Source organism: Penicillium riverlandense (assembly GCF_028828495.1).
Source record: "Penicillium riverlandense strain IBT 135883 chromosome Unknown utg000001l_segment0_segment0, whole genome shotgun sequence".
In the NCBI taxonomy this organism is placed as follows: Eukaryota; Fungi; Ascomycota; class Eurotiomycetes; order Eurotiales; family Aspergillaceae; genus Penicillium; species Penicillium riverlandense.
In genome coordinates, this window is record NW_026643194.1 from 5,506,626 (window position 1) to 5,533,131 (window position 26,506).

At 51.8% G+C, this 26,506-nt stretch overlaps 12 protein-coding genes across 12 annotated transcripts; 7 read left to right on the top strand and 5 right to left on the bottom strand.

The window, feature by feature from the left end:
- Positions 1–316: 316 nt before the first annotated feature.
- On the bottom strand, positions 317–868 carry N7474_002225 (uncharacterized protein; the record flags this gene model as incomplete). Its single annotated transcript, XM_057193640.1, has 1 exon — positions 317–868. The coding sequence occupies one exon, from the start codon at positions 866–868 to the stop codon at positions 317–319; it is 552 nt and encodes a 183-aa protein (XP_057058593.1).
- Positions 813–1,947, top strand: N7474_002226 (DUF3431 domain-containing protein; the record flags this gene model as incomplete). Its single annotated transcript, XM_057193641.1, has 3 exons — positions 813–1,078; positions 1,266–1,835; positions 1,890–1,947. The coding sequence occupies 3 exons, from the start codon at positions 813–815 to the stop codon at positions 1,945–1,947; spliced, it is 894 nt and encodes a 297-aa protein (XP_057058594.1).
- Positions 1,948–2,210: 263 nt separating this feature from the next.
- Positions 2,211–3,332, bottom strand: N7474_002227 (alpha-ketoglutarate-dependent dioxygenase AlkB family protein; the record flags this gene model as incomplete). Its single annotated transcript, XM_057193642.1, has 1 exon — positions 2,211–3,332. One exon carries the CDS (start codon positions 3,330–3,332, stop codon positions 2,211–2,213), a length of 1,122 nt encoding a protein of 373 aa, XP_057058595.1.
- Positions 3,333–3,632: 300 nt separating this feature from the next.
- N7474_002228 (zinc-binding alcohol dehydrogenase family protein) lies at positions 3,633–4,719 on the bottom strand (the record flags this gene model as incomplete). Its single annotated transcript, XM_057193643.1, has 2 exons — positions 3,633–4,336; positions 4,386–4,719. The coding sequence occupies 2 exons, from the start codon at positions 4,717–4,719 to the stop codon at positions 3,633–3,635; spliced, it is 1,038 nt and encodes a 345-aa protein (XP_057058596.1).
- A 207-nt stretch (positions 4,720–4,926) lies between these two features.
- On the top strand, positions 4,927–6,412 carry N7474_002229 (class I SAM-dependent methyltransferase; the record flags this gene model as incomplete). Its single annotated transcript, XM_057193644.1, has 10 exons — positions 4,927–4,950; positions 4,997–5,046; positions 5,111–5,167; positions 5,231–5,260; positions 5,317–5,358; positions 5,408–5,524; positions 5,574–5,599; positions 5,648–5,834; positions 5,886–6,314; positions 6,367–6,412. The coding sequence occupies 10 exons, from the start codon at positions 4,927–4,929 to the stop codon at positions 6,410–6,412; spliced, it is 1,008 nt and encodes a 335-aa protein (XP_057058597.1).
- An 856-nt stretch (positions 6,413–7,268) lies between these two features.
- Positions 7,269–10,476, top strand: N7474_002230 (2OG-Fe(II) oxygenase; the record flags this gene model as incomplete). The annotated part of the gene is made up of 6 exons (XM_057193645.1): positions 7,269–7,726; positions 7,780–8,521; positions 8,575–8,607; positions 8,657–9,054; positions 9,105–9,335; positions 9,390–10,476. 6 exons carry the CDS (start codon positions 7,269–7,271, stop codon positions 10,474–10,476), a joined length of 2,949 nt encoding a protein of 982 aa, XP_057058598.1.
- Positions 10,477–11,040: 564 nt separating this feature from the next.
- Positions 11,041–11,496, top strand: N7474_002231 (DUF3237 domain-containing protein; the record flags this gene model as incomplete). The annotated part of the gene is made up of 1 exon (XM_057193646.1): positions 11,041–11,496. One exon carries the CDS (start codon positions 11,041–11,043, stop codon positions 11,494–11,496), a length of 456 nt encoding a protein of 151 aa, XP_057058599.1.
- A 305-nt stretch (positions 11,497–11,801) lies between these two features.
- Positions 11,802–13,256, top strand: N7474_002232 (uncharacterized protein; the record flags this gene model as incomplete). Its single annotated transcript, XM_057193647.1, has 1 exon — positions 11,802–13,256. The coding sequence occupies one exon, from the start codon at positions 11,802–11,804 to the stop codon at positions 13,254–13,256; it is 1,455 nt and encodes a 484-aa protein (XP_057058600.1).
- Positions 13,257–13,881: 625 nt separating this feature from the next.
- On the top strand, positions 13,882–15,570 carry N7474_002233 (uncharacterized protein; the record flags this gene model as incomplete). The annotated part of the gene is made up of 3 exons (XM_057193648.1): positions 13,882–14,048; positions 14,098–15,066; positions 15,135–15,570. 3 exons carry the CDS (start codon positions 13,882–13,884, stop codon positions 15,568–15,570), a joined length of 1,572 nt encoding a protein of 523 aa, XP_057058601.1.
- Positions 15,571–16,581: 1,011 nt separating this feature from the next.
- On the bottom strand, positions 16,582–17,498 carry N7474_002234 (palmitoyltransferase YKT6; the record flags this gene model as incomplete). The annotated part of the gene is made up of 6 exons (XM_057193649.1): positions 16,582–16,617; positions 16,676–16,768; positions 16,823–17,192; positions 17,259–17,282; positions 17,336–17,394; positions 17,478–17,498. 6 exons carry the CDS (start codon positions 17,496–17,498, stop codon positions 16,582–16,584), a joined length of 603 nt encoding a protein of 200 aa, XP_057058602.1.
- A 346-nt stretch (positions 17,499–17,844) lies between these two features.
- N7474_002235 (RNA helicase SLH1) lies at positions 17,845–23,837 on the top strand (the record flags this gene model as incomplete). Its single annotated transcript, XM_057193650.1, has 2 exons — positions 17,845–22,752; positions 22,788–23,837. 2 exons carry the CDS (start codon positions 17,845–17,847, stop codon positions 23,835–23,837), a joined length of 5,958 nt encoding a protein of 1,985 aa, XP_057058603.1.
- A 403-nt stretch (positions 23,838–24,240) lies between these two features.
- On the bottom strand, positions 24,241–25,814 carry N7474_002236 (uncharacterized protein; the record flags this gene model as incomplete). The annotated part of the gene is made up of 4 exons (XM_057193651.1): positions 24,241–24,492; positions 24,645–25,343; positions 25,396–25,622; positions 25,757–25,814. 4 exons carry the CDS (start codon positions 25,812–25,814, stop codon positions 24,241–24,243), a joined length of 1,236 nt encoding a protein of 411 aa, XP_057058604.1.
- Positions 25,815–26,506: the final 692 nt, after the last annotated feature.

The following is a 26,506-nucleotide window of genomic DNA, read 5'->3' on the forward strand; positions in this document are numbered from 1 at the left end:
CGATACCCGGTCTCGGCGCGAGGATTATTATTGGCGCGGGAGTATGAGGATTGCTTGTACCGTCGGAGCAGCATCAGATCGACTATCTAGCGGGGATTCCCTCGCAGGAGGGCTCCTGCTTTTATTGGATGGGCGTCGTCATCTCGTGTAGAATTGTCTGCCAATGTAGCATTTTGCCCCTGCGTCTGGCCCACGATGAGAAACCCCGGCGGGGATAGGATGTGCGCAAGGGAGTCGCCGTGCCAGGACTACGTCGTAGCGTTGCCACGCTAGACAATCGTGTGGTGTCGATCCCTGGGATTACCGTTTGAGATGGTTATTTTTGCGTGGTGGCGGGATTTGACTTCTTCGGGCTCAACCAGCCCCCGTTAGGGAAATACGAAGGATTAGGGGGGGCGGTTAATTCAACCGATACGGGAGCAAAACGGGGCTGAAGGACCTTTCGCAGAGGGCAATGGTAGGGAAGTCCCGGGGGATCCACCCACTGAACGAGTGGTGTATCAGCCGACGCTCCATCCAATCCGAGACGTGTTCCTGCCAATTCGTGCTTACTTTGGACGGTTGCTGCTTCTTCGTCTGCCTCACCTATCTTTTCCTCCTCCTTCTTGTTGTTGTTGTTGTTGTTGTTGTTGATCCCTCTCCCACACTCCGTGTCGTCATTCATCCCTAGTTCTCCCCTATCTGATCGCTCTTTCTCCGACCACTCCCACATGCGGTCGTGAGTGCCCCGTCCGACTTTTGGCGAGTAACTCACCACCCTCCTCTTCCGCCACCTTTTCCCACGACACATTCCCCAATCGGCAAGGCATGCCATGCGGTCATCAGTAAGAATCGGGTCGGCGGCGGCGCTAATCTGCGTCGCCCTCATCCTGATCTATTCCAGTGGACACGGTGACCACGCCCGGTCTTTGTTGAGAATTGAGAAACCCAGCAGCCACCGGAAATGGAATATAGGCACCAACACCAAGGCCCAATTAACCTACCAGACCCGGCCCATTGATGTGCCCAACATCGGGTCCATCATCATGGGGAAGCTCAAGTCGGAGGACACGGCCTGGGTGTCAGCAGAATTGGCCGAGTACGTGTGATTCCTTTTCCTCGGACTGCATTTGCTTTGATTGCGTGTGCTCTAATTGCGTCTGCTCTGACTACATTTGCTCTAACGGCATTTCTCTGATTGCATTTGCTTTGATCGCATTTCGTCCCCTCCCCTTTTCCTCGCGTCTTTTTGTCTTCTGCCTTCGACTGACGCGAGCCTCCCGCAGATGGCGCAATATCATTTACACCGTTGATGACCCCTTCGCCCCTCTCCACACCCCCAAGAATAAAGGCCGCGAGAGCCTCCCCTATCTCCAGTACATTGTCGACCACTACGAAGACCTCCCCGAAACGATGGTTTTCCTCCACCCTCACCGCGACGGCTGGCCCGCCGCCTGGCACACGGATACCATGGACTACAACAACGTCGACTCGGTGCGGGCCTTACAGACATCATTCATTCAAGAGAACGGGTTCGCAAACCTGCGCTGCCAACAAACCCCCGGCTGTCCGGTCGAGCTCCAGCCCTTCCGCAAACAAGCCCGGTCTGGCAACGAGGCCGAGAAATACTATGCGCAGGCGTGGGAGGAGCTGTTCAACAACACCGATGTTCCCGAAAAGATTGGCGCCGCCTGCTGCTCGCAGTTTGCCGTGTCGCGCGACCAGGTGCTGAAGCGCTCCTTGAGTGAGTACCAGCGGATGTACGATTGGGTGTTGAACACGGAATTGCCCGATCAAACCGTCGCCACCATTATGGAGTACAGTTGGCATATCATTTTCGGCCAGGAACCGGTCTAGTAAGTTTGGCGTATCTGCCTGTCGGAATCCCTCGTTGCTAACGTGCTTCGTAGCTGTCCAAACGTGTTCCAGTGCTACGCGGATGTCTACGGCGAAGAGCTGATTTTCTAGTTTTTCTGTCCCGTCTTTCTCCTGTACCCTTTTCCTCCCATCGGCAGGCTCTAGCCCCATGCTAGATTTGCTGTCCGGTGAAATAGATACCAAGAGCGACGATTATATGCGCTAATTGCAATTGCACATGATGTTTTCTTTGCTTCGTCGGTTTATTATGTGCGGTTTGCCGTGTTCAACTACTGGGCTGGAGTTTTGTTTTGTAGCTACCAGGGGACCTGCAGTGGCAATGGAACTTTGTACATACACTTGTATGCTATCTATCAATCGGACTGAATCATCCGGCGCTGTGTCTCATCCCATCGAAACGCCCCTCCGTCGCCGACATTATAGCGATAGTAGTTATTCGTGCCCCCCGGCACCACCGCCTTGCGAAACGTGATATTGATTCTCCCCTGACTGCTTCTCTCCGCTGCCCTCCCCTTCCGCTTGGGGATACTATGCAGCCAATTCGACTGCGTCGCTCCGCGCATGATGACCATGTCGCCCGACGCAAGCCCCAGTTTCAGGGGCGGGGAGGAATATGGCCCGCCAGAGTTAAAATTAGACGCGGAATTTGATTGCGAACGTGGGGGAGGACCCGCGGCCGGGGTGCGGGTTCCAGTCTCCGGGGGCACCACCGGCTTGTGTTTCATGAGAAACTCCCGCTCGGCGCCGAGGGACAGCGACGCGATGGTCGGGTTGGATCCCAGGAACCGCTCGTCGTCCGAGTGGAAGGCGATGCTGTCCTCGCCGCTGGCGTAGTAGTTGACCAGGCAGACATTATACGTCGTTTCGGAAATATCTTCGACTTGCTTCCGCAGCAGATCCAGACACGTGGGAATCGGCCGCGGAGCCGATTGGTACTTTTTGGATGCCGGGATTGGCTCGGTAGTGCTGGAGTCAACCAGGATTAAGCTTGCGGGATGGTCCTCATCGTCGGGCGTTGATGTGTTGCTTTGGGGCCTGTCGGTGTTGGTGTTGGCACTGGACCGCGGCACAAATTTGGATGTCTCGTCCACGCCGAAGACGGTCGTGAAACGCGGAGTGGTGATTTGTGTTTCTGTGTCGCCGCGTCGGATGTTGTATTGCACGCGGTAGAAAGGGAGTTCACGCCGCAGGAACTTGAAGAGCTCGTTGGCGGTGGTGCGTGCGATGTAGGGCTGGAAGTACAGCAAGTCTAAATGTGGCTGGTTGTTGATGGTGCGCGCTGTGCTGGCAGGTATTGCGTGCACGAGTCCGACTTCTATGTGCGATGGCAGCTGCGCAATTGGAGATGGATACGTTGGATGTTGGCTGGGAGAGCCTTGGTCGTCGTGCGGGTTGTTGATCTCGCTGGGTTTGCTCCGTTTCTGTGCTGGGCCTGTTACCCGCTGGAAGAAGGCATCCAACGTCCGTTTTGCCATGGTATTGGGATTTGGGGCGTGTCTCTACGGAGTACGGTCGACTCTTCGACCAAGACATGACAGCTATATCGCGGTGATGTCATCCAACCTAATCGCTATCCGATCTATACAGCCTACCCGATCTGGAATGATCATAGTTATATATGACCAGCAAAGAAAAGAACAGCATCGACTAACCGATAAGTATAGTGTTATAGACGGACCCTATGCTTTCCCGAGCTGGCACTTGCACTGAATGATCTAGGTTGGCATTGCGACAAGCTGAATCATTTATTGTACCATGAGGAAACAGACAGTGACTTACTGCTGCACACCCTCTGTATCCGCAATTCGCACTACATACTTTACCGCAGATGCTTTGCCACCTTCGAGATCCTTCAAAGCTCCTTCAAGACCATTCAGGCCGCCCTGTCGCACCTCAAACGGATGGCCCGAGAACCATCCCTGTGCCAGACCACGACCGATAAACGGGAAGAAGGCAGCCCCAAACTCCTTGTCCTCAATGGTCTTTCCCTCGCCTGGGGGATTGTGGACCGATCCAACCATCGTGCGGTCAATCTCAACGCCAGCCGGGAAAGTATCAGTATCCTGATGGGGCAGCACCGTAGTAATCTTCGCAGGCGCCGTCAGGGCTGCGCTGATGTTGTGAAAACTTCCCTTCTCGGAGACAGCATCAAAGGCACAATGGATGGGTTGCCCTCCGGCTGCGGCCTTGATCTTGGCACGGACAGCCTCGTCGCCCTCGCGGTAGTCGATGACTGTGTCGCCTTTTCCTTTGCCGAGCAAATTTTCCACAAACGGGATCCCCTTGCCCGCCACCGCAATGATGGGGTGAATGTTGGAGAGCTTCGCAAATTTAATCGCAAATGCCCCGACCGCGGTTGCACCGCCGTACACGACTAGCGGCTGAGGCTGGTCCGTCGGGTTCCACGGCAACGGCAGACGCAGCCGCTGATACAACCCCAGGGCGGCCGTCATGGCCGCCAGGGGAATTGTGGCAGCCTCTGGTGTGACTGGGTTAGTGCATCTGTAGTACTATATAGAATAACATACCTTCGAAACTAGTTTTCTCCGGGAGATGAAAGGTGGTGTGCTCCCACGCAATGGCATACTCGGCATAACTGCCGTTGGGAGACATCATTTGATGAAAGGCGGCCACCCTGTCGCCCTTTCTGAAATTCTGGACTCCATCCCCGACGGCGGACACATATCCGGCGATGTCGTCTCCCTGGTTGATGGTGCTATCCGTCCACTTGGGGACCTTCCAGTCCTTTGGGTTAGTGCCGGATACCACGACGTGGATCAACACCTGGGCCGGCCCGGGAGTGGGGATTGGGGTGTCGCGGATAGTGACCGTGACGGTCTTGTCAACCACAGCTTCCTTCATAGTGATCATAAGTTGGGTAAACAGTTGTAGGAAGAGAGAAAAAGGGTGTCGGAGGAACCGTTGACGTGATGTATGTATGATTTGTAAGAACAGTCCTTTTATGCCTGTTCACAAGGGCATTGTTGTTCCACCGGATCCACCCAGCACAAAAGCCCCTCTTCCGTTCCCCCGACTTGTTCTCTAAATCAACCAACTATTGAATTCACCATGGACGACAAACCGATCGCCGTGGTCAGTATTGTGGTGTGATGGACAAACTTGGGTTGACCGTTTTTAGGATCCAGATGTGTTTCTCCCCAAGGATGCCAGCCTCGAGGACGGCCAGTCGTACGTGTTGTGGCACAGATGCTGAACGACCATTTTCGACGGACCGTCGCTGACTTGACCACAGGGAAACTACCTCGATCGGCTCCTCGATTCACCGGGGTATCCTGGCAAACGGGCGCCGGTATGTAACTCAACAGGGATCTGCTGGAAAAGGGCAGAGGAACGTGGCTAACAGGGATGACAGGTACCAAGCGCTGAGTGCCAAGGATTATATGTGAGCCACTTCGATATTGATGTAATCATCGAAGCTTTCTCATCTATTGCATTTAGTATCCCATCCGATGAGCAGCAGTTCGAGAGCTACGAGGCAGGGTACGTCTCCGGGTCCGCCGTGCGGGGAGTTTCTCTAACTCAACTCCAGGCACCTCGTAACCCTCATGCTCGATCTGGATAGGGAAAATCCCTTCTTCCGTGCCCCAATCGTGGACTCACTCCAGAATATTCTGGATATTGGAACCGGCAAGGGGAGCTGGGCTATGTATAATCCCCGGATATCACCTCTTTCGCACGCTAATTTGATCGTCCAGCGATGTCGCCGATATGTTCCCAGAAAGTACGATTGTTGACCGACTTCTATCTTCCCAGAACTAACAGATAGCAGCTTCGGTCCGTGGAGTCGATCTGTACCCGCCTCCGGTCACTTGGATGCCACCGAACTGTACCCTAGAGGTAGACGATGTGCTCCAGGAATGGACCTGGACGGAAAAGTTTGATCTCATCCACCTGCGCAATATGGTTGGGTCATTCAGCGAGCATGACTGGGAGATCGTCTACAAGAGATGCTATAAGTAGGTGGGCAGTTGCCCCAATTTGTTTCAGAAGACTAATCTTTCCACCAGTGGCCTGAAACCCGGTGGGTGGATTGAGCAACTAGAATCGAGCCCTCACATCGAGGCAGATGATGAAAGCATCAAACCCGACAGCCAGCTGAAGACTTGGGGTGACAACATGATCAGTTGTGGCACCAAAGCTGGCCGAGCTTGTGACACAATGAACACCATGGCTGCGGCTATTCAGAAGACTGGGTTCGTCGATGTCCATGAGCGGAATTACAAGCGACCGATTGGGCCGTGGCCCAGAGACAAGCAGCTCAAGGAAGCGGGTATGGTCAACTATGAGCACTGGTCCCGAGGCTTGGAGGGTTGGGGGATGTGGTTGCTGACCAACTTTGGATCGCCGCATGCCTGGACCAAGGAGGAAGTCCAGGTGTATGTGGCGAAGTTGCGGAACGAGCTCAAGGATCCACGCTGCCATCCCTATCACCGATCGTAGGTGCCGCCCCTGATTGTTGACTGAGGTTCTTGCTAATAATCACTAAAGCCGGAGAGTCTGGGCGAGGAAGCCGATGCCCGACGAGGTGCAGTAAATAATTTATACCCTACGCACACAATATGTACAGACCTAGCGAAGGAACACTCACCATGTATAGGGGGATATTGTGAATAGCTTCCTTTAATCAATAGTACATAAGCAGTGCTGCAACCTACACCTGTGGACATGTCACGAGCAACGGCATTGGATTGTAATTCCATGGCTCCCACTCTTGTAAACACTTAATCAATGAGACCGTGGTCTCGCTCGCCTTTAGCGCGGCACTATACGCCTTGTAGTCTCCCGGTAACCGCCCGTAGGACGATGGCGAGTTTTGTGAGAAGCAAGCTCTGTATCTGGCATTGGGCAGTAGCTGTAGTTTCGAGAGTGAGCACTCGCTTGCGTAGAGGAGATAATGGGCTTATTCTCTTTGAGGATAGGCGGAGACGACGTAAGATAGATAAGAAGGGATAGAAGCGCTGTCTAACCCATCTCGTTATGGTGGTGGATTAAATGAATTCGCTTCCATTGCATCTCGAGCAGTAGACAGATAATACATTCTCCATACGAATACCTCACGGATACCTAACGGACCCCATGCGCGCATAGCATAATTGGTTACTTTTGTTTGCTCTGGAAGCCTGCACGGTTGATAGGTTCGACCTCCTTTCTTTCAAGTTTCCCCTTTTCTTCGTGTTTTGTTGTCTAGAATTTTTAGTTCCTGTCTTCCTCTCTTCATGACCAATTTCGCATTCTCCGTCCAAAACTCGTTATCGCTGCCGCACTGGCAATAACCAATAAAGATTTGATTATCGATACGTACGGCAATCAACCGACGCGTCCGACGCGTCACGACAGGAAAGTTAATCAAGCGAAGTTAAATCAAGAGCTTCCTCGAAACCACGCAAATCATGGTAGACGGAGAGAGCAGCGATGCAGGGAGTGAGTTGAGCACCAACAACTACTACACGAATTTCGAATGTGATCTTCGTAAGGCCCTCGATGCTATCCAGTCCCCCGGGACCTTTGCATCGTACGGTCGATGTGTATCCCTCGACCCGGAGGCCTACGTACACGATGTCGGTGCAATCACTCTGCCCTTGGACGAGCCACAAGCCCGACGGTTGATCGAGAAGGCGCGCCAGGCACCATATGGAAAGGGTAATGAAACCCTTGTTGACACGTCCGTGCGAAACACTTGGGAGCTGGACCCCGAGCAATTCGAGTTGAAGAGTCCGGGTTGGAGTGCCTATATCGAGCTTGTCTGTAACCGCGCAGCTCGAGAATTGGGTGTCGATGTACCAGTTTCTGCGGAACTGTACAAGATGCTGCTCTATGAGAAGGGTGCTATGTTCAAAGCTCACACCGAGTAAGTCCTTGCTCAGAATATCACTTGAATAATCGTTCACAAGCCTTTTATAGCACTGAAAAAGTTCCTGGCATGTTTGCCACAGCTGTGGTCTGCCTGCCGTCGCCCCATGAAGGAGGTGACGTGGTTGTGAAGCATGGTGGGGAGAAGAAGATCTTCAAGACATCGGAGGCTCAACCTTCCTTTGTCTCTTGGTATTCAGACGTTTCCCACGAAATTCTTCCTGTCACTTCGGGATATCGTTGGGTTCTCACCTACAATCTTGTTCTGGATCCTTCGGAGCCGCGTCCATCAGCCGGCCTTCAGAGTGCAGAAACGCGTGCGGCACGTGAGATTATCAAGCAGTGGCTTCTGAAGGAAAAGGATGACCGGGATCTGAACCATGTCTACTACAAGCTCGATCACGAGTACACTGAAGCCAGCATCTCCCTCAATACCCTTAAAAGCCACGACCTGGTCCGCGTCCAGGCTCTGAGAGGAATCGCATCTGAGCTGCCGGTAGATATTTTCCTCGCTGTGCTGGAAAAGAAAGAAATGGGTACCTGTGAAAATGATGAGTACTACGCATCGAGGTGGGGTCCGAAGTACGGATATTCACCTCGGGGACCGGATGAAGACGACTACCATCCTATCGACGAAGTTTGCAACACTGAATACTCGATCAAGACATTGGTCGACTTGGATGGTCGTCAGGTAGTGAAAGGGCTGCTGCTGGACCAGACCAAGGTTCTTCAGAAAGATTGTTTCGATGACATTCATCCAGAGGAGTCGTATTTGGGATACCAGGGAAACTGGGTACGTCTGAGTTGGTTCGTGTTAACAAGAAGAATGATGCTGACTGATTATAGGGTCCCGAAGCAACGCATTGGTACCGGGTCACGGTAGGTTTGCAGCCTGGGCGACGAGAAGGGTTAATCTGACATGCGGTAGGCTGTGGCCGTAGTGCCTCGGGATTCAACTACTTCTTTTCTTATGGAATCTCCAAAGACAGGCTCATACTACTCGGCCGAAATCCGGGAGAATGACAAGACCATCATTGATTACTTTGCCGGCTCCTCATTGAACTCATCTGACCACCAGTCTTCGTTCAGGACCTTGAAGAAACTCTGCCGGAAAATCTGGAGCGAAGATGAGGAGAGTCTTTCGAAGACAATTCTCCCTGACGACGTCATTGCTAAGGTCCTCCAAGCCGCTATTCGGTTGCAGGATTATGACTTTTTGAAAGAGGCCGCCAGAAATCACGAGGGAACACTGTCATTTGACTTTTTCAAGTGGGCTAGAGGTCAAATTGCAGCTGGAGAGGTCACTTTCGACAGCATTGAAGATAGGTATGGTCTTAGTCTTCTGACCTTTTTAGTTTTCATGCTAATTATGACAGTATGTTCCGTGCCATCCTAGCCTTCCCTACGATTTGGCAGCGACATGAAGCAGTCTCGCGCCTTGTTCCTCTAGCTGAACCAATGCCGGATGATGTCCGAAAATGGGTAGACAAGCTCCATAATGAAACCCTAAGTATGTTACGTTCACAGGAATCTTTGGATCAGCGGGATGGACACGCTGTGGTCGACATGGTCGCAGAACATCATAACTTGGACTACCTAGTGAGGCTGTGCGTTTCTCCACTGTTATTCGTATCTCGATTACGGTGCTGATGCCCGCCTAGTGTGCTTCCCTCCATGGAGAACAAGCTTCGAGCTTCGTCCTTTGCCCTTTCTTTCCTATCTCGACTACATCAGCGCACCACAGAAGGCGCCTTTCCTACTGAAGAAGGCATGGGACTGTGCAGCCAAATAGCTAAATCGCTGATTCGTGAACTCGACATTTCCACCGTCTGTGATGATGATGAGCCTCCAGCGAAGGCACTGCCATTTCCTTACAAGCCGCCCCTCGAATCTGCACCAAAACGGAAGACTGCACCAGTTACAGCCAAACACTTGACAAAGTTCGTTAGTACGCTCATCGGCCTTAACGATGATTCTCTGATAAGGGATCTCTCCCTGAAATTCGTTGATGACGCCCCAAAGGTCAAGAAGTTGGCGTTCCACACGTTATGGCTCCCTTTCCTACACGGTATCATCCCAGTCATGGAGTCGAATTCAATTCCTTTCTCCACGCAATATTACCGACAGATCTTTATCTCCATTATGAGAGCTTACCTCGACAACTACGTCGGTCGAGAGCCTGGCAAAGACGACAGAAATCTGGCTCGACAACCCGTACCATGTGGCTGCATGGACTGCCATGGTCTCAACAATTTCCTCCAAGACCCTGTCCGAACAGTCGGTAGGTTTCCTCTGGGCAAGGAGCGCAGACACCATATACACAGAACCCTTGACGACGCTCGGGTTGATTGCACCCATGAAACCGAACGGACCTACCCAGCGCCTTTTAAACTGATCGTTACCAAGACTTTCACTCGGATCAAGCGGGCTCGGGAAGAATGGCAAGCCAGGAAGGCCGAAGCCATGCGGCAGATACAGTCTTTCGACCAAGACAAACTCTTTCTCTTGTTGGCAAGAGAATACAAGAAAATCACACGCATGGAGGGTCTCGGAGTCAATTCAGGTCAATCTTCAGCTGGAGTTGGGGTGGCACAGCCCACAATTCAACGACAACGGCCTGCATTTCCTCAACAACCACCCCCGCTGGGTGCCCTACTTAATAGAGGTAACTTCAGCTCACAGCGAATTGCGGGCGTGAAGAGGAAAGCTTCCGAACTGGAGTTTGTGGATTTGACAGGGGATGATTGAGCGTTCTCTTTGCAATTTCTATTGAACATGTACGAACAGAATATGCTTGGTTTAATCAATAATTGTGCCTTAAGTACAACAGAGTAATACTGTCTAGTATCCTTGCTGCCCAAGTACATATTAGACGACTTAAGCCTCTTTTCCATCACCTACAATCGAGAAGGTCCAATGGTGTACGATCTATTGTAAGGATCGAAGGCCAAAATGGAATCGATCGCTCCTGCACAATCACATCTAACCGTCACTTTGGTAAATCCCCATGTATTACGGACCGATCCGCGCATCAAAGAGGCCACTTAGGATCCAAACCCAAAACGACGATATTTGGCCCTATTCCACGTGAGGCCAATTGCTATACTAGCGCCGCACCTCACCCACGATGCGTTTTTCTTGACCCCCACTGCGTATCTCTTGGAGGTCTTGTTACTAGCGGGCCACTTCCCGAGCCCCTCATCTCACATGCATGTCTCACCTCTTTCCTCTGTGTCCGTGAAATCCTATTCAGGACATATTCCTTGCGTCAGTCTCCATTATCCTTTATTTGTGCGTTTTCGCAGAGAAGTCATGTCTCCAAGTCTCCAGCATGCTTTCACACTGCATGTTGATCTATCACCTGCCCTAGATTTTGGGAACACCGTCACCGGTCATCAGCGCTTTATACCCATTATTGGTGGGCATGTTGATGGCCCAAAACTGAAAGCAACCATTCTGCCTGGCGGAGGGGACTGGAACACCCTCCGCGACGACGGGATGGGACATGTGCTCGCCAAATATGCCATCCAGACAGCCGATGGTGTTCTTATCGATGTTATCAATGAAGGGTTCGTGAGAAAGTTCCAAAAAGATCCGTCAGCGGAATCGGGCAAAAGGGAAGAGACAGAGTGGTATGCCAGGACCAACCCACGCTTTGAGGTGCAGCATGGAGTGCACGACTGGCTGAACCGGACGGTATTCATTGGGGATCTTCATCGCCCGCAGACTCTGAGCCATGTCACCATTGATGTCTATGAGGTTTTGTAAGTTCCTTGGACTGGACTGGTTTCCAACTCGAGTTGAGACCAGCCCTGTAGGGTACAATCCCACATCCATCGCTAGTCGTTGTCCAATATCCTCGAAATACTTGCATTGTTCCATCCCGCAGTGTGTTGGTTGTAAATGTATGACGTCAAACCCAAAGGGGAGGGTCTCCACTGAGGGAAGAAAGGAAAAAGAGCAGCCTGCCCGGCGTAGCACCAAACGAATTTTGTCTTCCCACACAAACATTGAAAACTCCCAAAACTCCATCATGCAATTCTCTCCTCCACCGCTATTATCGACCCCTCGTAATGGATCACTCACATCGTGATCCCTTATTCGTCGCGCAAGAAGCGATATGCTTCTACCCGATAAGCACCCTCTATAACTCCTGTCCTCGGTACCTCTTCTACGCGCTCCTCCTGGCCAGCTGCGTGACGAGATGGACTGGCTGGCTTACCGACGTCTTCCTCGGAACGGCAGCGACGTACGCCGGGGTTGCGGCAATCCAGACGTTCATCTTGGTCGCCAGTCCCTCTAAACCCCAGGACCCAGGACCTGTCACTATCCCTCGTGTCTCGAATAGCTCAAGCCTGTGGTCTGCTTTTCCTCAACTGGTGACGGAGACAAACCAGGTCATGGTCCAGCCTGGTGCTCTGGAACTAGATTCGGATGCTGTTTTGGCAATCGTTGTCACGGGTTACCTGGTCTTTCTCCCTTTACAATGCTGGTCGCGTATCCTGTCTCATCAGCGAGCCCGAAATGTTCTTTTCTACATCTGGAACATTCTCATGCTGGCTGGCTCTATCTGCGCTTTGGTCTACGCACCGAAACTGAGCAAAACTCCGACTCAGTACATGTTCTGCTATCCAGACCTGCCACCGCTGGGAGAGACCTCAAGTGATGGATGGCATGACTCCTGGCGGACTTCGACGTGGAACACCAGTGTTCGGGAAATTTTCTCAAATATCACGCTCTGGAGCCAGCTCGGCGATACCTGCTTTAACCCATGCATGAATTCCAGTCAAATTCTACGCGAGCAGGAATCGTTGCATGTTTGGGTTGGAACGACCAGCTATGAAGTCTCCAACCCACACCTTTTCTGGAACAAGGTCATCTATTCAAAGCGATACATCTACAGCTTAATCATTCTCTGCGTCATTCTCAACTGCCTGCTCCTCACGTTCAAGTTCCTGCCTTTTCGATCCCGGATCCCGTCCTCCCATATCGTTATTATCTGGAGAGAGAGGAAGAGCATCTGGAACAGCTTCAAAGAGGAGCTTCGCGAAGCGACCACCGAACAACAGGCGCTAGATTCCCCCAAGAGAGAAGAGAATGGTCAGCCACAGCGGAAGCGTTCGGCCTGGCAGCGCATACGACCGCTCCTGACCGTCCGGTTCTGGAACGCATTCCTACATGTTCTAACCGACATGATGATTCTCTTTGGAATCCTTTTCAGTATGATTGTCAGTCCGTTCACCGTGATCGCATTTGTCGCATGGATTGAATGGTGCATCTACAACGACGGTCCATCGCAGGAACATCCCCAACAGGTTGGCCAGTGGGCTTATCTGGTTTCTATCGGGCTCCTTGTTCTTTCAGCTGCGATTCTGACACTGAAATACCGACTTGCCACTACGAAGGAGCTAGAAATTGAAATCGATAAGGTGAAGGCGCATCTAGGAGATTTGCAGAGAAGGAGGGATGCGCGTTCGCAGCCGGAGAGAGCTGCGCCTATGTTGCCGCAGCATGACAATGTAGAGTAAGAGTGATCCTGCGGGAAGAAGACAGGAGTGTCAATCTGATTAGCCAATTCTTTTTGTTGCAAGTCCCCCGGATTTACTCCGTTTCTTTTTTGGTGTGGAGCCTGTGGAGCACAATTTACCCCAGAACAGTAAGACCTCCGATCTACGATCTACGCAAAATGAACTCCGCATCAACAATGCGGCCCGCCAGCCAAGCTGGAAAATGGATGAGCACGACCCAAGTATAGTCGGAAAGCTAGAGAAAGGCAGTTCCATTATTCGTCTACCCGGACAACTAACCACACAGAATGAGTTTGCACCATGTTTGATATCTCGCTTCGAATCCCCCTCGTCAATGCACTTGGCACCTCCGTGCGGGGCTAGGCGTGTGATTGGGGGGATCGGCACAGCCTGCGACAGTTGGCGCGAACAACGGCCTTCGCTTGCATTCACTGGATTTTGATTTGATGATGTTCCATCAGAGCCAAGGCGTATTCGCGTCGAGGCTGGTTGCATCTCAAAAGATGCCTCGGTGCTTTCCGCCCCGCTTGATCGTTTCGTAGCCTATATCACGCGCTCTGATTGTTTTATCTTGTTTCCCTTTTTCCATTCCCTGTCTGTTGCTTCGGCGCACACTTCTTTTACTATGGGAGATTCAGGAAACAGCTCACAACCCAAATATGTGCCACTGTGGCAATCGCTGAAGAAATGGCCCAAAATAGTCGCCTACAATCTTGCTCTGAGCTCGGCCATTCTACTGTATGGCTATGACTTTGTCATCGTGGGCACTGTCTCTGCTATGCCGGCATTTCAGTACGTTCCTCGATCCTTGTCACTGAGATCACAACTAACACCAGGAAAGACATAAATATGGCAAGGAGCTCGACGGACAATTCATAATCCCCGCGACTTGGCTTGCTCTTTGGAATGCTGCTAGTCCCATCGGTTGGATGGTCGGGGCTATCCTTGGAGGCTACTTCCAAGATCGCGCCGGTCGTCGTCGCGCGCTTGCACTAGGAAGCTTCTTCTCAGCTGTTGCCGTGGCAATCTGCTTCGTGTCGGATCTTCCAGATGCTATTGAATCCCGCCGCGGTGTTTTCTTCGCAGGCAAGCTCTTCCAGGGAGTTTGTATCGGCATGCTTCTCTGTGTTGTGCAAACCTACATGTCCGAGGTTTTGCCAGTCCTCCTTCGAGGACCGATTATTGCATTTCTCCCCGTCTTTACACTTCTCGGTCAACTCGTTGGTGCAGTCGTGGTGTACACCTCTCTAAAGTACCCGGGCTCTGAGAGTTATCGTGTTTGCTTCGGCTCGCAATGGCCATTTTCCGCCGTACCTTTTGTACTAGCGGCTGTGCTACCTGAGAGCCCAACTTGGTTGGTTCGAAAAGGCCGCATGGAAAAGGCGTTAAAGGCTCAACAAAGGCTTGATACTGCTGGGATCAACTCGGAGGCCATCGTCGAGGAGATCAAACTCTCCATTCTCGCAGAGGAGGAGGAAGGAGGGTCTTACACGTATATGGATTGTTTCCGGGGAATTCACGCGCGGAGGACACTCATTGTGGCCTTTGCCAGTGCATTGCCGCAGTTTTTCGGACTGCAATTGTTGGCTAACGCCTCGTACTTCGCTGAGCAAGTGGGCATGTCATCGACTAACGCCTTGACCTTTCTCATTCTGGGAATTGCGCTGGGGCTGGTTGCAAATATCGTCAGTCTGTGGGCGTTGAATGCTTTTGGTCGAAGGTTTTTGTCGTTTACGACCATGACAACAGCCACAGTCCTATGGTTTGCCATGGGTATAGCAGGCTGTTTTGCTTCGATCGTGACTATCTGGTATGTGCCCTCTGGTATAAAGCGCGAAACGCACACATACATACAATCTCTCTCTGACTATACTATAGGTATACTGCTGTGACAATGATGATAGTTACAATTGTCTGCGGCTTGGGAATCTGGCCTGCGTCGCATGTTGTCGCGGCCGAAGCCTCCTCCTTACGATTGCGCGCGAAGACGCAGGGAATCGGTTGGTTTGTCAGCGGAATCACCAGCGGGGTGTTTTCAATTATATTGCCCTACTTCTACAACGCAGATCAAGGGGACCTCAAGGCAAAGACAGGGTTTGTGATGGCCGGGTTTGCGTTACTTGGTGTGGTCGGAGTGTGGCTCTTCATCCCGGAGATGAAAGGTCGATCCCCGATGGAGATAGATCGCATGTTCGCCTTGCGGTTGCCAACCAGAGCATTTAAGCATTGGGCAAGCGATGTGATTATGGAGAAAAACGTTGTTGATCAGCGCCCTCCAGGCAATTATGCGGAATGTGCTTCAGAAAATGCTTGAACAGTTAAACACATTGTATTTGAGAGGATAGTGGAAACATAAATATCAAACAAATAGGCATTTCAAGTATCTCTCACATCTTGTTTATCTATCCAGTTCCCATGTAAATCTGGACGCAGGAGTATAGGGAGCAGGATGATGGCTTGGGCTTGGGTAGAAACAATTTATCATGTGGTCGTAGTGCTCAGTTTATCCAGGTTATTCACCGGACCGCCTCATTGCGTCGTGACATGGAATGGATTCGGGGAAAGCTTCCGACCTAAACCCGACTGAATTTGCAGATTATACCACTTACAGCAGCTACTCTCAAGTTTATGTATGCATATATCTGACTTTTTAGGCCGAGTGATATGAATTCTGACTGGCCAAATATAGCAAAAAGCTCAGCTACACTCTCAGCTAGGACGGATCTGTGAAATCCCCCTCTTATTGGGGGAGGAATTCAGATGTTGTTGCGTAAGAGAAAACCGTCGTTCTGCAAATTCAGATACCGGCGTCTGCTACAAGACGTTGCCGAGCAAGGCTACTCGGAGTATCGAACCCATATCATCTCTATGGATGAGGTGACATCGAATTTCAATTTCAATTTCAATGATGAAAATGATGAAAATGACGAAAATGATGAAAATGCACGGCCACGTTGCAACACAGACACTTTGAATCCGAGGGGTATGTCGTAGGGTCAGTCGGGCATCCGGGCTTCTCAGCATCCACTGGCGAACCATTATATAGATCTCATTCTGCCCACGAAACTAACAGGAAGCAGTAGCTGTCTGCCTTGCAGCTTGTTTCAGCGAGGTCTCTAGGCATCTAAATTCCAGCGAGGACAAGCTGTTCACAGTCCACAGCCAGGATTAAAAATTCAAACTTAAAGAGCGCAATGGTCTAGGAGACATAAGCTGTCATAAATTCAAGGTTCAGAACAGGACGGACATGCGATTACATGTGTAGAAAAGTCGCGATTAAAAGGAAGTCACCGCCGAATCCAGAGCCGCACAACAGGGGCGCCTCCTACATCACAACACAGCAAGAGTTTTGTTTCTTGGCCTGTAACATAATCATGTCAACGCATTGTCTAAAGGGATTGTGAAATGGGTTGCCATACCTGGGTATAGAACATCTTACTCTGGGCCGACAGACCGTCGCTCTTGGCAACCAGAGAATCTATCTTCTCACCGCGCTCCAACACACTCTCGATCTATGGCGAATTAGAATACCTCAATAGGGTATAACCGGAAAGGGTAGAGCATACCGTCTTGTGAAGGACAATCTTGGTCTCGTCCAGCTCCTGTTGAATCTTCATGATGCTGTCTGCCTGGCTGGGATCCTGGTACTTGATGATATATTCCTTGAGCTGGGGGAAGGAGCAGGCATTTTCACGTAGGTTCGGGTCCGAGAATGCCGTGCGCGGGTTCTTGATGAGGAACTCGTCGAGAATCTTCGAAAGAAGCTGGTGGGCCACCAGCGCGGGGTACTCTCCATCCGTCACGATCACACCGGCCACGCCTTCCGTCCGACCGTATGCGTGGAATGTATAGGACTTCTCTTCGACATCCTGGCGTTGTCCTGGGTTTGTGCGCTCGGCAACCGTGCGGCAGAAAAGCATCAGGAACTCCTCGTAGCTGTTCCCGACCGTCCGTGGTTAATATCGACAAGAGGATGTAGCTGATCGGTAGAGGTAGACCTACTTTTGCCGAGTGAAGCGGGAGAAGCTAGTGGATGTCAGTCTCATATCCTCCTGGACGAACAGGATCACCACACGCACCTGCTGAGCTCCTTCTCCCCACATAGTTGCAGGGCGGGTTTCGTGTCGTTCCGAAGAACCTGAGAGGCGTCAAGACAATCAGCATCATCTCCAGAGGACCACAGAGCTGCGATCAGCACGACAAGAAGGACAAGAAACCTACGCCCATATAGAAGATCTTCATGACGGCGAATAGGACAGGTAGCGGGGCAGACCCAGAGTACCGAGAATGGCAAAGGGAGGATGTAAAGGAGGTGTCGGGGGCGAGTGTTGAGCAACCAAACAAGATTCAGTCAGGCGCACAGTCTGACAGTGTGTTTCGTGTGGTGTAGGGTGGGTGGCAAAGCAGAGAAGGACCGAAGCTGCCTGAACTCCTGAAGATAAAGCGGGAAGTGACGCTGCAGCTCTCCACATGAAGGCCTGAGGCAGCCATGGCTCACCGCTTTCATGATTCCATGAGTCCATGTATTGTGTGTGTGTGGATTTGTTGATTACTACAGTAGGTGGACTCCCGTACTTCACTGCACATCATGGCCACCGCCGCAGCCGAATCGCAGTGGCTGGCCCAGCTGGCCGCCATGCGCCAGGCTATCGCCGATCTCAAGCTTCCCAAGGAGATCCCCCCCGATTCCACAGGCTATGGCAGCGATCTGGACTTGGATATCGACGAAGCCTATTCTTCTCCGGCAACCGTCGACGATGTATGGGACATTATCAGCTCGGATGATGAAACGACGGACGACTTGGAGGATTTGGATGGTCTGATTCCCACGCATACCCCGTCTCTCTACGACCGACTATGGTTGGAAGACAAATGCCAAGGCGTGGCTACTCGAAATTCGGGCATGGATGCGTCAGAGCTGGCACAGCAAATTCTCGCCGTGTTGGCTGCCGACAGCAACGATGAAGAACTGCAGATGTCTCTCGCGGAGATCGTGGGATTCGACGACCTGGATCTGGTGATTGAGTTGATTGCGCATCGCGAGGCAATCCTGTCGGACAAGCCACCAAAATTAGAGGCACAGACGGATGGGCTGGCTGGACGACTGCAGACGCGAGCAGAGAGGGAACAGGCCTTGCGGCACCAAGACTTTGAACACAAACATGCATCCTTGATGGCCGCTCAGACTCGATCCGAGCCGGCGTATCCTCATGTGTTCAAGATGCACGATTCCAGAAATCTTCTCGCCGCTGGGGGAAAGAAGTACGGTTTACCCGTTGGCAGTAAGCAGACCGATGAGCCCAAATATACGGAATTCGAGATCCCAGCCTCGAAGGTCGGTACCCTGGGACGAGGTCAGAAACTGGTGGAGATCGCCAGCCTTGATGGGTTGTGCCGGGGTACTTTCAAAGGCTACAAAACTCTGAATCGCATGCAGAGTCTCCTTTACGAAGTCGCGTACAAAACCAACGAAAATATGCTGATCTGCGCCCCCACCGGTGCTGGTAAAACGGACGCTGCCATGTTGACGGTTCTCAACGCTGTCGGGAAGAACACTGTCCCCAATCCATTGGAATACCCCGATGCAACCGATTTTGCCGTTCAGGTTGACGACTTCAAGGTTGTTTACGTGGCACCGATGAAGGCTTTGGCCGCTGAAGTGACAGAGAAACTGGGCAAGCGCTTGGCATGGCTAGGGATCAAGGTCCGCGAACTGACTGGAGACATGCAACTGACCAAGCGGGAAATTGTGGAAACGCAGATCATCGTCACCACCCCCGAGAAATGGGATGTGGTGACCCGGAAAAGCACCGGAGACACCGAATTGGTTCAGAAGGTGCGTCTGCTCATCATCGATGAAGTCCACATGCTGCACGATGAGCGCGGAGCTGTTATTGAATCCTTGGTCGCCCGTACTCAACGTCAAGTGGAGAGTACACAATCTTTGATTCGTATTGTCGGCCTGTCAGCGACACTTCCCAACTATGTCGATGTCGCAGACTTCTTGAAAGTCAACAAGATGGCTGGTCTATTCTTCTTTGACTCATCATTCCGTCCTGTTCCTCTGGCGCAGCATTTCATCGGTGTGAAAGGCAAGCCTGGCTCAAAGCAGTCTCGCGATAATCTCGACGAAGTTGCCTTTGAAAAAGTTCGCGATATGCTCGAACGAGGCCATCAGATCATGGTCTTTGTACATTCTCGGAAGGACACCGTCATGACGGCCCGGATGTTGAAGCAGATGGCTGTTGAAAACGGCTGTGACGATTTGTTCAGCTGCCATGAGCACGAAAATTACTCTTCTGCTCTTCGGGATATGAAGCATGCGCGAGCTCGCGAGTTGCGAGATCTGTTTGCGGGTGGTCTCGGAACGCATCATGCTGGCATGAGTCGAAGTGACCGGAATCTGATGGAGCGGATGTTTTCTGAAGGGTTGATCAAGGTGCTCTGCTGTACAGCCACCCTTGCATGGGGTGTCAATCTTCCGGCTGCTGCTGTTCTCATCAAAGGAACTCAGCTGTACAACCCACAGGAGGGTAAATTCATCGACCTGAGCATTCTCGACGTAATGCAAATTTTCGGTCGTGCTGGTCGTCCTCAATTCCAAGATACTGGTATCGGTTTCATCTGCACTACTCATGACAAGCTTCATCATTACCTTTCCGCAGTTACGGCGCAGCAGCCCATTGAGTCGCGTTTTTCTAGTCGGCTCGTGGATAACTTGAACGCCGAGATTTCGCTGGGTACAGTCACGTCCGTCCCAGAGGCTGTGCAGTGGCTAGGCTATTCCTATCTTTTCGTGCGCATGAGACGTGAGCCACGAAACTATGGAATCGAATTTGCCGAGTTGCGCGATGACCCAATGCTGGTTCAAAGACGTCGTCAATTGATCATCCAAGCAGCACGGGTTTTACAGAAGAGTCAAATGATCATCTTCAACGAGAAGACCGAAGACCTGAGGGCCAAAGATGTGGGCCGCATCGCTAGCCAGTTCTACGTCCTCCAGACCAGTATCGAGATTTTCAACGAAATGATGCGTCCCCAAGCTAGCGAAGCAGACGTGTTGAAAATGATCAGTATGAGCGGAGAATTTGACAATATCCAGGCCCGAGAAAGCGAGTCCAAGGAATTGCAACGTCTTCGAGATGAAGTCGCGCAGACTGAGGTCGATGGGGGCAATGATTCGCCGCATGCGAAGACTAACATCCTGCTGCAATCCTACATCTCACGTGCAAAGATCGAGGATTTCGCTCTCGTTTCGGACACAGGTTATGTTGCCCAGAATGCCGCTCGTATTTGCCGTGCTATCTTCATGATTGCACTGAACCGTCGATGGGGCTATCAGTGCCAGGTCCTTCTGTCGCTTTGCAAGTCAATTGAGAAGCAAATCTGGCCCTTTGACCATCCGTTTCACCAATTCGACCTGCCCCAGCCAGTTCTCAGAAACCTGGACGAGAAGCTCCCATCATCTTCCGTCGAGTCCATGAGGGAAATGGAGCCTGCTGAGATTGGACAGCTAGTCCACAATCAGAAGATGGGAAAGACACTTTCGAAGCTGCTCGATGACTTCCCTACAATTAGCATCGAAGCTGAAATCGCACCGCTCAACCGCGACGTTCTGCGCATTCGCCTTTCCATCTATCCTGAATTCACTTGGAACGATCGTCATCATGGTTCATCGGAGTCATTCTGGGTTTGGGTCGAGAATTCTGAGACATCCGAGATCTATCATCATGAGTATTTCATTCTCAGCCGGAAGAAGCTTTACGATGACCATGAACTCAACTTCACCATTCCTCTTTCTGATCCGCTGCCAAGCCAGATCTACGTTCGTGTGATCTCCGATCGCTGGCTAGGCGCAGAGACTGTGAGCCCGATCTCCTTCCAACATTTGATTCGACCAGACACGGAGAGCGTCTACACTGATCTTCTCAATCTCCAGCCGCTTCCAATCAGCGCTCTGAAAAATCCCATATTGGAGGAGATTTACGGGCAACGCTTCCCCTTTTTCAATCCGATGCAAACACAGATCTTCCACCTGCTGTATCATACATCGGCTAATGTCCTCCTTGGCTCACCAACTGGTAGTGGCAAGACCGTGGCTGCCGAACTGGCGATGTGGTGGGCCTTCCGCGAGAAGCCTGGCTCAAAAGTTGTGTACATTGCACCTATGAAGGCCCTCGTGCGAGAACGCGTGCAAGACTGGCGCAAACGTCTGACAGCGCTTATGGGATTGAAGCTAGTCGAGCTTACTGGTGATAACACCCCTGACACCCGGACTATCCGAGACGCCGATATCATTATCACGACGCCTGAGAAGTGGGACGGCATCTCTCGTAGCTGGCAGACCAGAGATTACGTGCGGAAGGTGAGCCTGGTAATTATCGACGAAATTCATCTGTTGGGCGGCGATCGAGGCCCGATTCTGGAGATCATTGTCTCTCGTATGAACTACATCGCTTCTCAATCCAAGGGCTCGGTTCGACTCATGGGCATGTCAACTGCCTGCGCCAATGCCACGGACCTCGCGAATTGGCTTGGAGTCAAGGAAGGCTTGTTCAATTTCCGGCACTCCGTTCGCCCGGTGCCTCTTGAGATTTTCATTGATGGTTTCCCTGAGCAGCGTGGTTTCTGCCCGCTTATGCAGTCGATGAACCGCCCGACCTTCCTTGCCATCAAGAATCACTCGCCTGAGAAACCGGTGATCGTCTTTGTGGCTTCTCGAAGACAGACTCGTCTGACTGCCAAGGATCTGATCAATTATTGTGGAATGGAGGATAATCCTCGTCGGTTTGTCCGAATGTCTGAGGATGATCTGGAAGTAAATTTGGCACGAGTCAAGGACGACGCTTTGAGGGAGGCCCTCAACTTCGGCATTGGCTTGCACCATGCTGGTCTGGTCGAGTCTGATCGACAATTGGCCGAAGAGCTCTTTGCAAACAACAAGATCCAAATCCTCGTTGCGACAAGCACACTTGCGTGGGGTGTCAACCTCCCCGCCCATCTGGTCGTCGTCAAAGGCACCCAGTTCTTCGACGCCAAGATCGAAGGGTATCGCGACATGGACTTGACTGATGTTCTGCAAATGCTCGGTCGTGCCGGACGTCCGCAGTTCGACACTTCAGGCATCGCTCGCATCTTCACTCAAGATTCCAAAAAAGCTTTCTACAAGCATTTCCTGCATACTGGTTTCCCGGTAGAATCAACATTGCACAAGGTCCTTGATAACCATCTTGGTGCCGAAGTGTCCGCTGGAACAATCACTACGAAGCAGGATGCCTTGGATTACCTGACCTGGACGTTTTTCTTCCGTCGTCTGCACAAGAACCCATCGTACTATGGACTCGAAATTTCGGCAGAAGAACAAAACACAATGTCCGCACAGAGCATCGCGCAGGATTTCATGATTGATCTGGTCGACAAATCCCTTGACGACCTGGCTGAATCCTCCTGTGTTCTCATTGACTCTGCCACGGGGGAGTCGATTCTACGCCCTTTGGTAAGATTATGAGTTACTACTATCTGTCTCACAAGACTATCCTTTACCTCATGTCTCATGCCAAACGCGATCCGACTTTCCAGGATGTTCTCAGTTGGATGTGCTCCGCCACCGAATTCGATGAGTTGCCTGTCCGTCACAATGAAGACTTGATCAATGCCGAGCTGGCCCAGAACCTACCGCTTTCCATCGAATCAATGGGCGATCTTCCGATGTGGGACCCTCATGTCAAGGCCTTTTTGTTGCTGCAGGCTTACATGTCGCGAATTGACCTTCCCATCTCTGATTACGTCGGTGATCAAACGTCAGTCTTGGATCAAGGTATCCGTATCATCCAGGCCTCCATTGATGTCATGGCGGAACTAGGCTACCTTCCTGCGTGTCAGACGTTGATGGCTTTGCTTCAGTCTATCAAATCGGCTAGGTGGCCCGAGGACCACCCATTATCGATCCTTCCTGGTGTCGCCACTGAGAAGCCACCTCGGGGACTTCCTGATTCGCTTGTTGCGCTCTCATGTCAGCCTGCAGCTTCGGTCTCCTCCTTGGTTAACAAGCTCTCTCTTCCACATCAGTTCACTCGGGCTACTTCCCAGCTACCAGAGCTCTCTGTTTCAATTGCTGGGATTTCTTCTCGCGGTGTAACCGTGTCTGTCGTACGACGAAACCCAGGCTTAAATCCAGAGTACAGGATCTATGCACCTCGGTTCCCCAAGCCGCAAACAGAAGGTTTCTTCCTGGTTGTCTGCAGTGCCATGCCAGATGGCAGTGACGGCGAACTCCTTGGACTGAAGCGAGTATCCTGGCCGTCCAATCGAAATGGCGGCAGCAATGATAAGAAGACGCCCGGAACTGGTTCTAGCCGCAACACATCGAACCAGAAGGGCAAGAACAGCAGTGGTTCGCTAACGGTTCGCTCTTCGGTCAAGTTCCCCGACGAAGCTGTGGGTACCACCCGGGTGAATGTCAAGATCATTTCCGACGCGTACATTGGGATGCAGTGGATCTTGTCGAATGTAGAGGTCAATCTGGATCACGGCAAGGAGACCCAGATGGTATCAGAGCCCAGTGCTCCTCTTAAAGACTAATGGTTTCTGTCATGGTTGAAAAGCTCTCCGTCGAACGACGAAACTTCTTTTCCTGTATCTTCGATCAATATAGAACATTTTCCAAATAGATGCTTCAGCTTCAATTCAGAACAGCTATCTATACTTCTTACGCAGAAAGTCGCAAGATCCGATGAAACATCCCGCTTAGCCACTGCTCATCCTTCATCTTGGCGACAGGCAATAATCCCGTCCGGTCTGACAAGCACGCCGGCCACTCTCTTCGTGCTTGTGAGATTGGCCCACATTCCGTTAGTATCTTTCCAGCCCTTGTCTCCAATACACTCCACTCGAACAAACCCGTCACCGAGAGTGTCCTTGTCGTATGGCACCGAGCTCAACAGCAGGAAAGAGTCGGCGGATATAAAATCGCGTGTGGACCGAGTCACGCCGTCTTTGTCCAGCCATGCATGGGGAGATTGTGTCCAAGGAGAGTAGTCGGGTGGTAATTCAGACAATCCATTTCACCGGACCGCAGAACATGACCTTCATGATCAGAAGGAATATCCTCGCCCTCTGGTTGAGTGCCCGGATAGAACCATCCGATCTCAGCGCCGATTGCATGGAACTCATCGTCCAAAATGACTTGAGCCTTTCTCACAGCTTCGCGGCGGGCGTTTCCTTCTGGGGAATCCTCCTGTCAGTACCCTTGCAGTACCTTGACGTTACTGCGGTGTCGCTGTCGAACCCGGACATGCTACGTAAGACGTGAAGGAAGATAATGATGTATTCGCGTAATGCAGGAAGCTACTAGACACGACGCACCCATCATTGGGTCCAGCGTTGTACCGCGTCATTGCTCGTCAGGTCCGGCCCGAATTTCCACTGCGTCAAACTGACAAATGCATCCGATGGGTAGAATGGACCCTGCCTGTCGCGCTCTGCGACAGACGTAGGCATGTCGTTCCGCACCCTCTTTGGGTGTTCGCTTCGTTCGTAGTCGTCTGCGTTTCGTTTCTTTTGGACCTGAGTATCACTCCCCGAGTTGGTATCTTCGAGGGGGGGTGCGGTGAGTTCTTCATCGGTTAAAAAGTAGAGATCTCTCAATGTCTTTAACTTCTCCCGTGTAGCACGATCGAAACCCTTGATCCGTCCACCTCCAAGCACGAGGAAGGCGCGCCGAAGGGTTGCGAGCGGCGAGCCCACCCAGGACTTAGGGGAGGTGTCGGGGGCGGTGGCGTAATCCTGGAGGAATACACGAGCATACAGTCCACTCACTGCGTCGGCTCGCACGTCTCCTTTCTCAATGAGGTGTTGTCGGTATAGCTCTGCCGTCGGTACGCGGCGCCACGTGCGGCTGCTGGACTTCCGCTCCTGCTGATCGAGCATCTCAAACTCGATGAAATAGTCCAGATCCGTCGGTAGAAAGACGAAACCAGGATCTTCGGTCTGGTCGTAGTGGACGTGGCAGTTCGGGCACAGCGCGACAGCATTCGACTGTGACCTGAGGTTGAAGTTGAGGAGTCCCTGCTGATGCCACAAGAGGGTCTGAGCATAAAATCAGTTATCAAGATCTAGCAAGCAACGCAGTATAGCTTACTTGTGGATCCCGCCTGCTAATCACATGGCAGACTTCAGTAGGAAACGAGTTACAGGCCCAACACCTGCCGTTGGCCTCCGCGTGGACTCGCTCTTTCATCAGAGTGGAAAATGTGCTTGACTTGGGAGTGTTCGCTGTTGACGAAGGTGCGCGTGATGGAGGGGCAAGAGAGGCTGCGCTGCGTCGCCCGGCACTGGGTGGCGTGGTGCGACGGTGCGAGGGCGTGTCTTCAGCGGGTGATTGATGTGACGATCACGTTCTGCGGACCGGCGAAGGCGAGGGGGGGCATGACTTGGCTTCATCAGCGGCGGACATCTTGACGTGGTGCACAAAGGCATGGGATGGGGCGAGGGACACTTACACAAAACAGGGGCCTCTACCAACGGACGCTCCTTCCACTTTTCCTGGAATGTGGTCATGTTGGACAGAGAGAGGAAGGTGCAAGACGTGAGAGTGTCGTCGTCGTGAGTGAGTGTCATTCAGTGGTCAGAGTCACATAAGCTGTGTGAGATGCTGACAGTGATTCTTTATAATTAACGCCCAACACCCACCTGGGCCTTAGCTACACGGGGACGTACGATCCACTCCCGCTACATACATGGATTCGGGATCGTAGTTACACAGTAAAATCTATTGAGGCTTGTCTACTACCAACTGCTTTCGGGTGAATTGAAGTCGATGGGTACCGCTCGAATAGTATATGCGGAATCTTCTGCTGCGAGAGCAGAATAGAAGATACCAGGCCGACGGGGCCTCCGCCGATGATGGCGATGGGGTAGATCTCCGGCATTTCGGGGAGTGTCAATTAATGTTTGCTTCAAGGTGGAAAATCAGGCGTCAAAAGACCATTCTTGGTTGTCCTTTTATCATCCGTTGTTTGTCTCCCCACAGTTCCCCACCAACACCATATCCATGGATGGGGTGTTATTCGCTGGCTGCGAAGCATAAGCGCGGTGGGGCAGAAGGATCCGCGAGCTCGCGACGAGGCAGCTTACTGCTTTGGGGAAAGTCATAGACAGGGATATCCCATGGGAGATATCATAAGGACAAAGTATAGGATCAAGGCCAAGGTCATCAGGCAGGTCAACTGCAATTAAATTGGAGACTATCA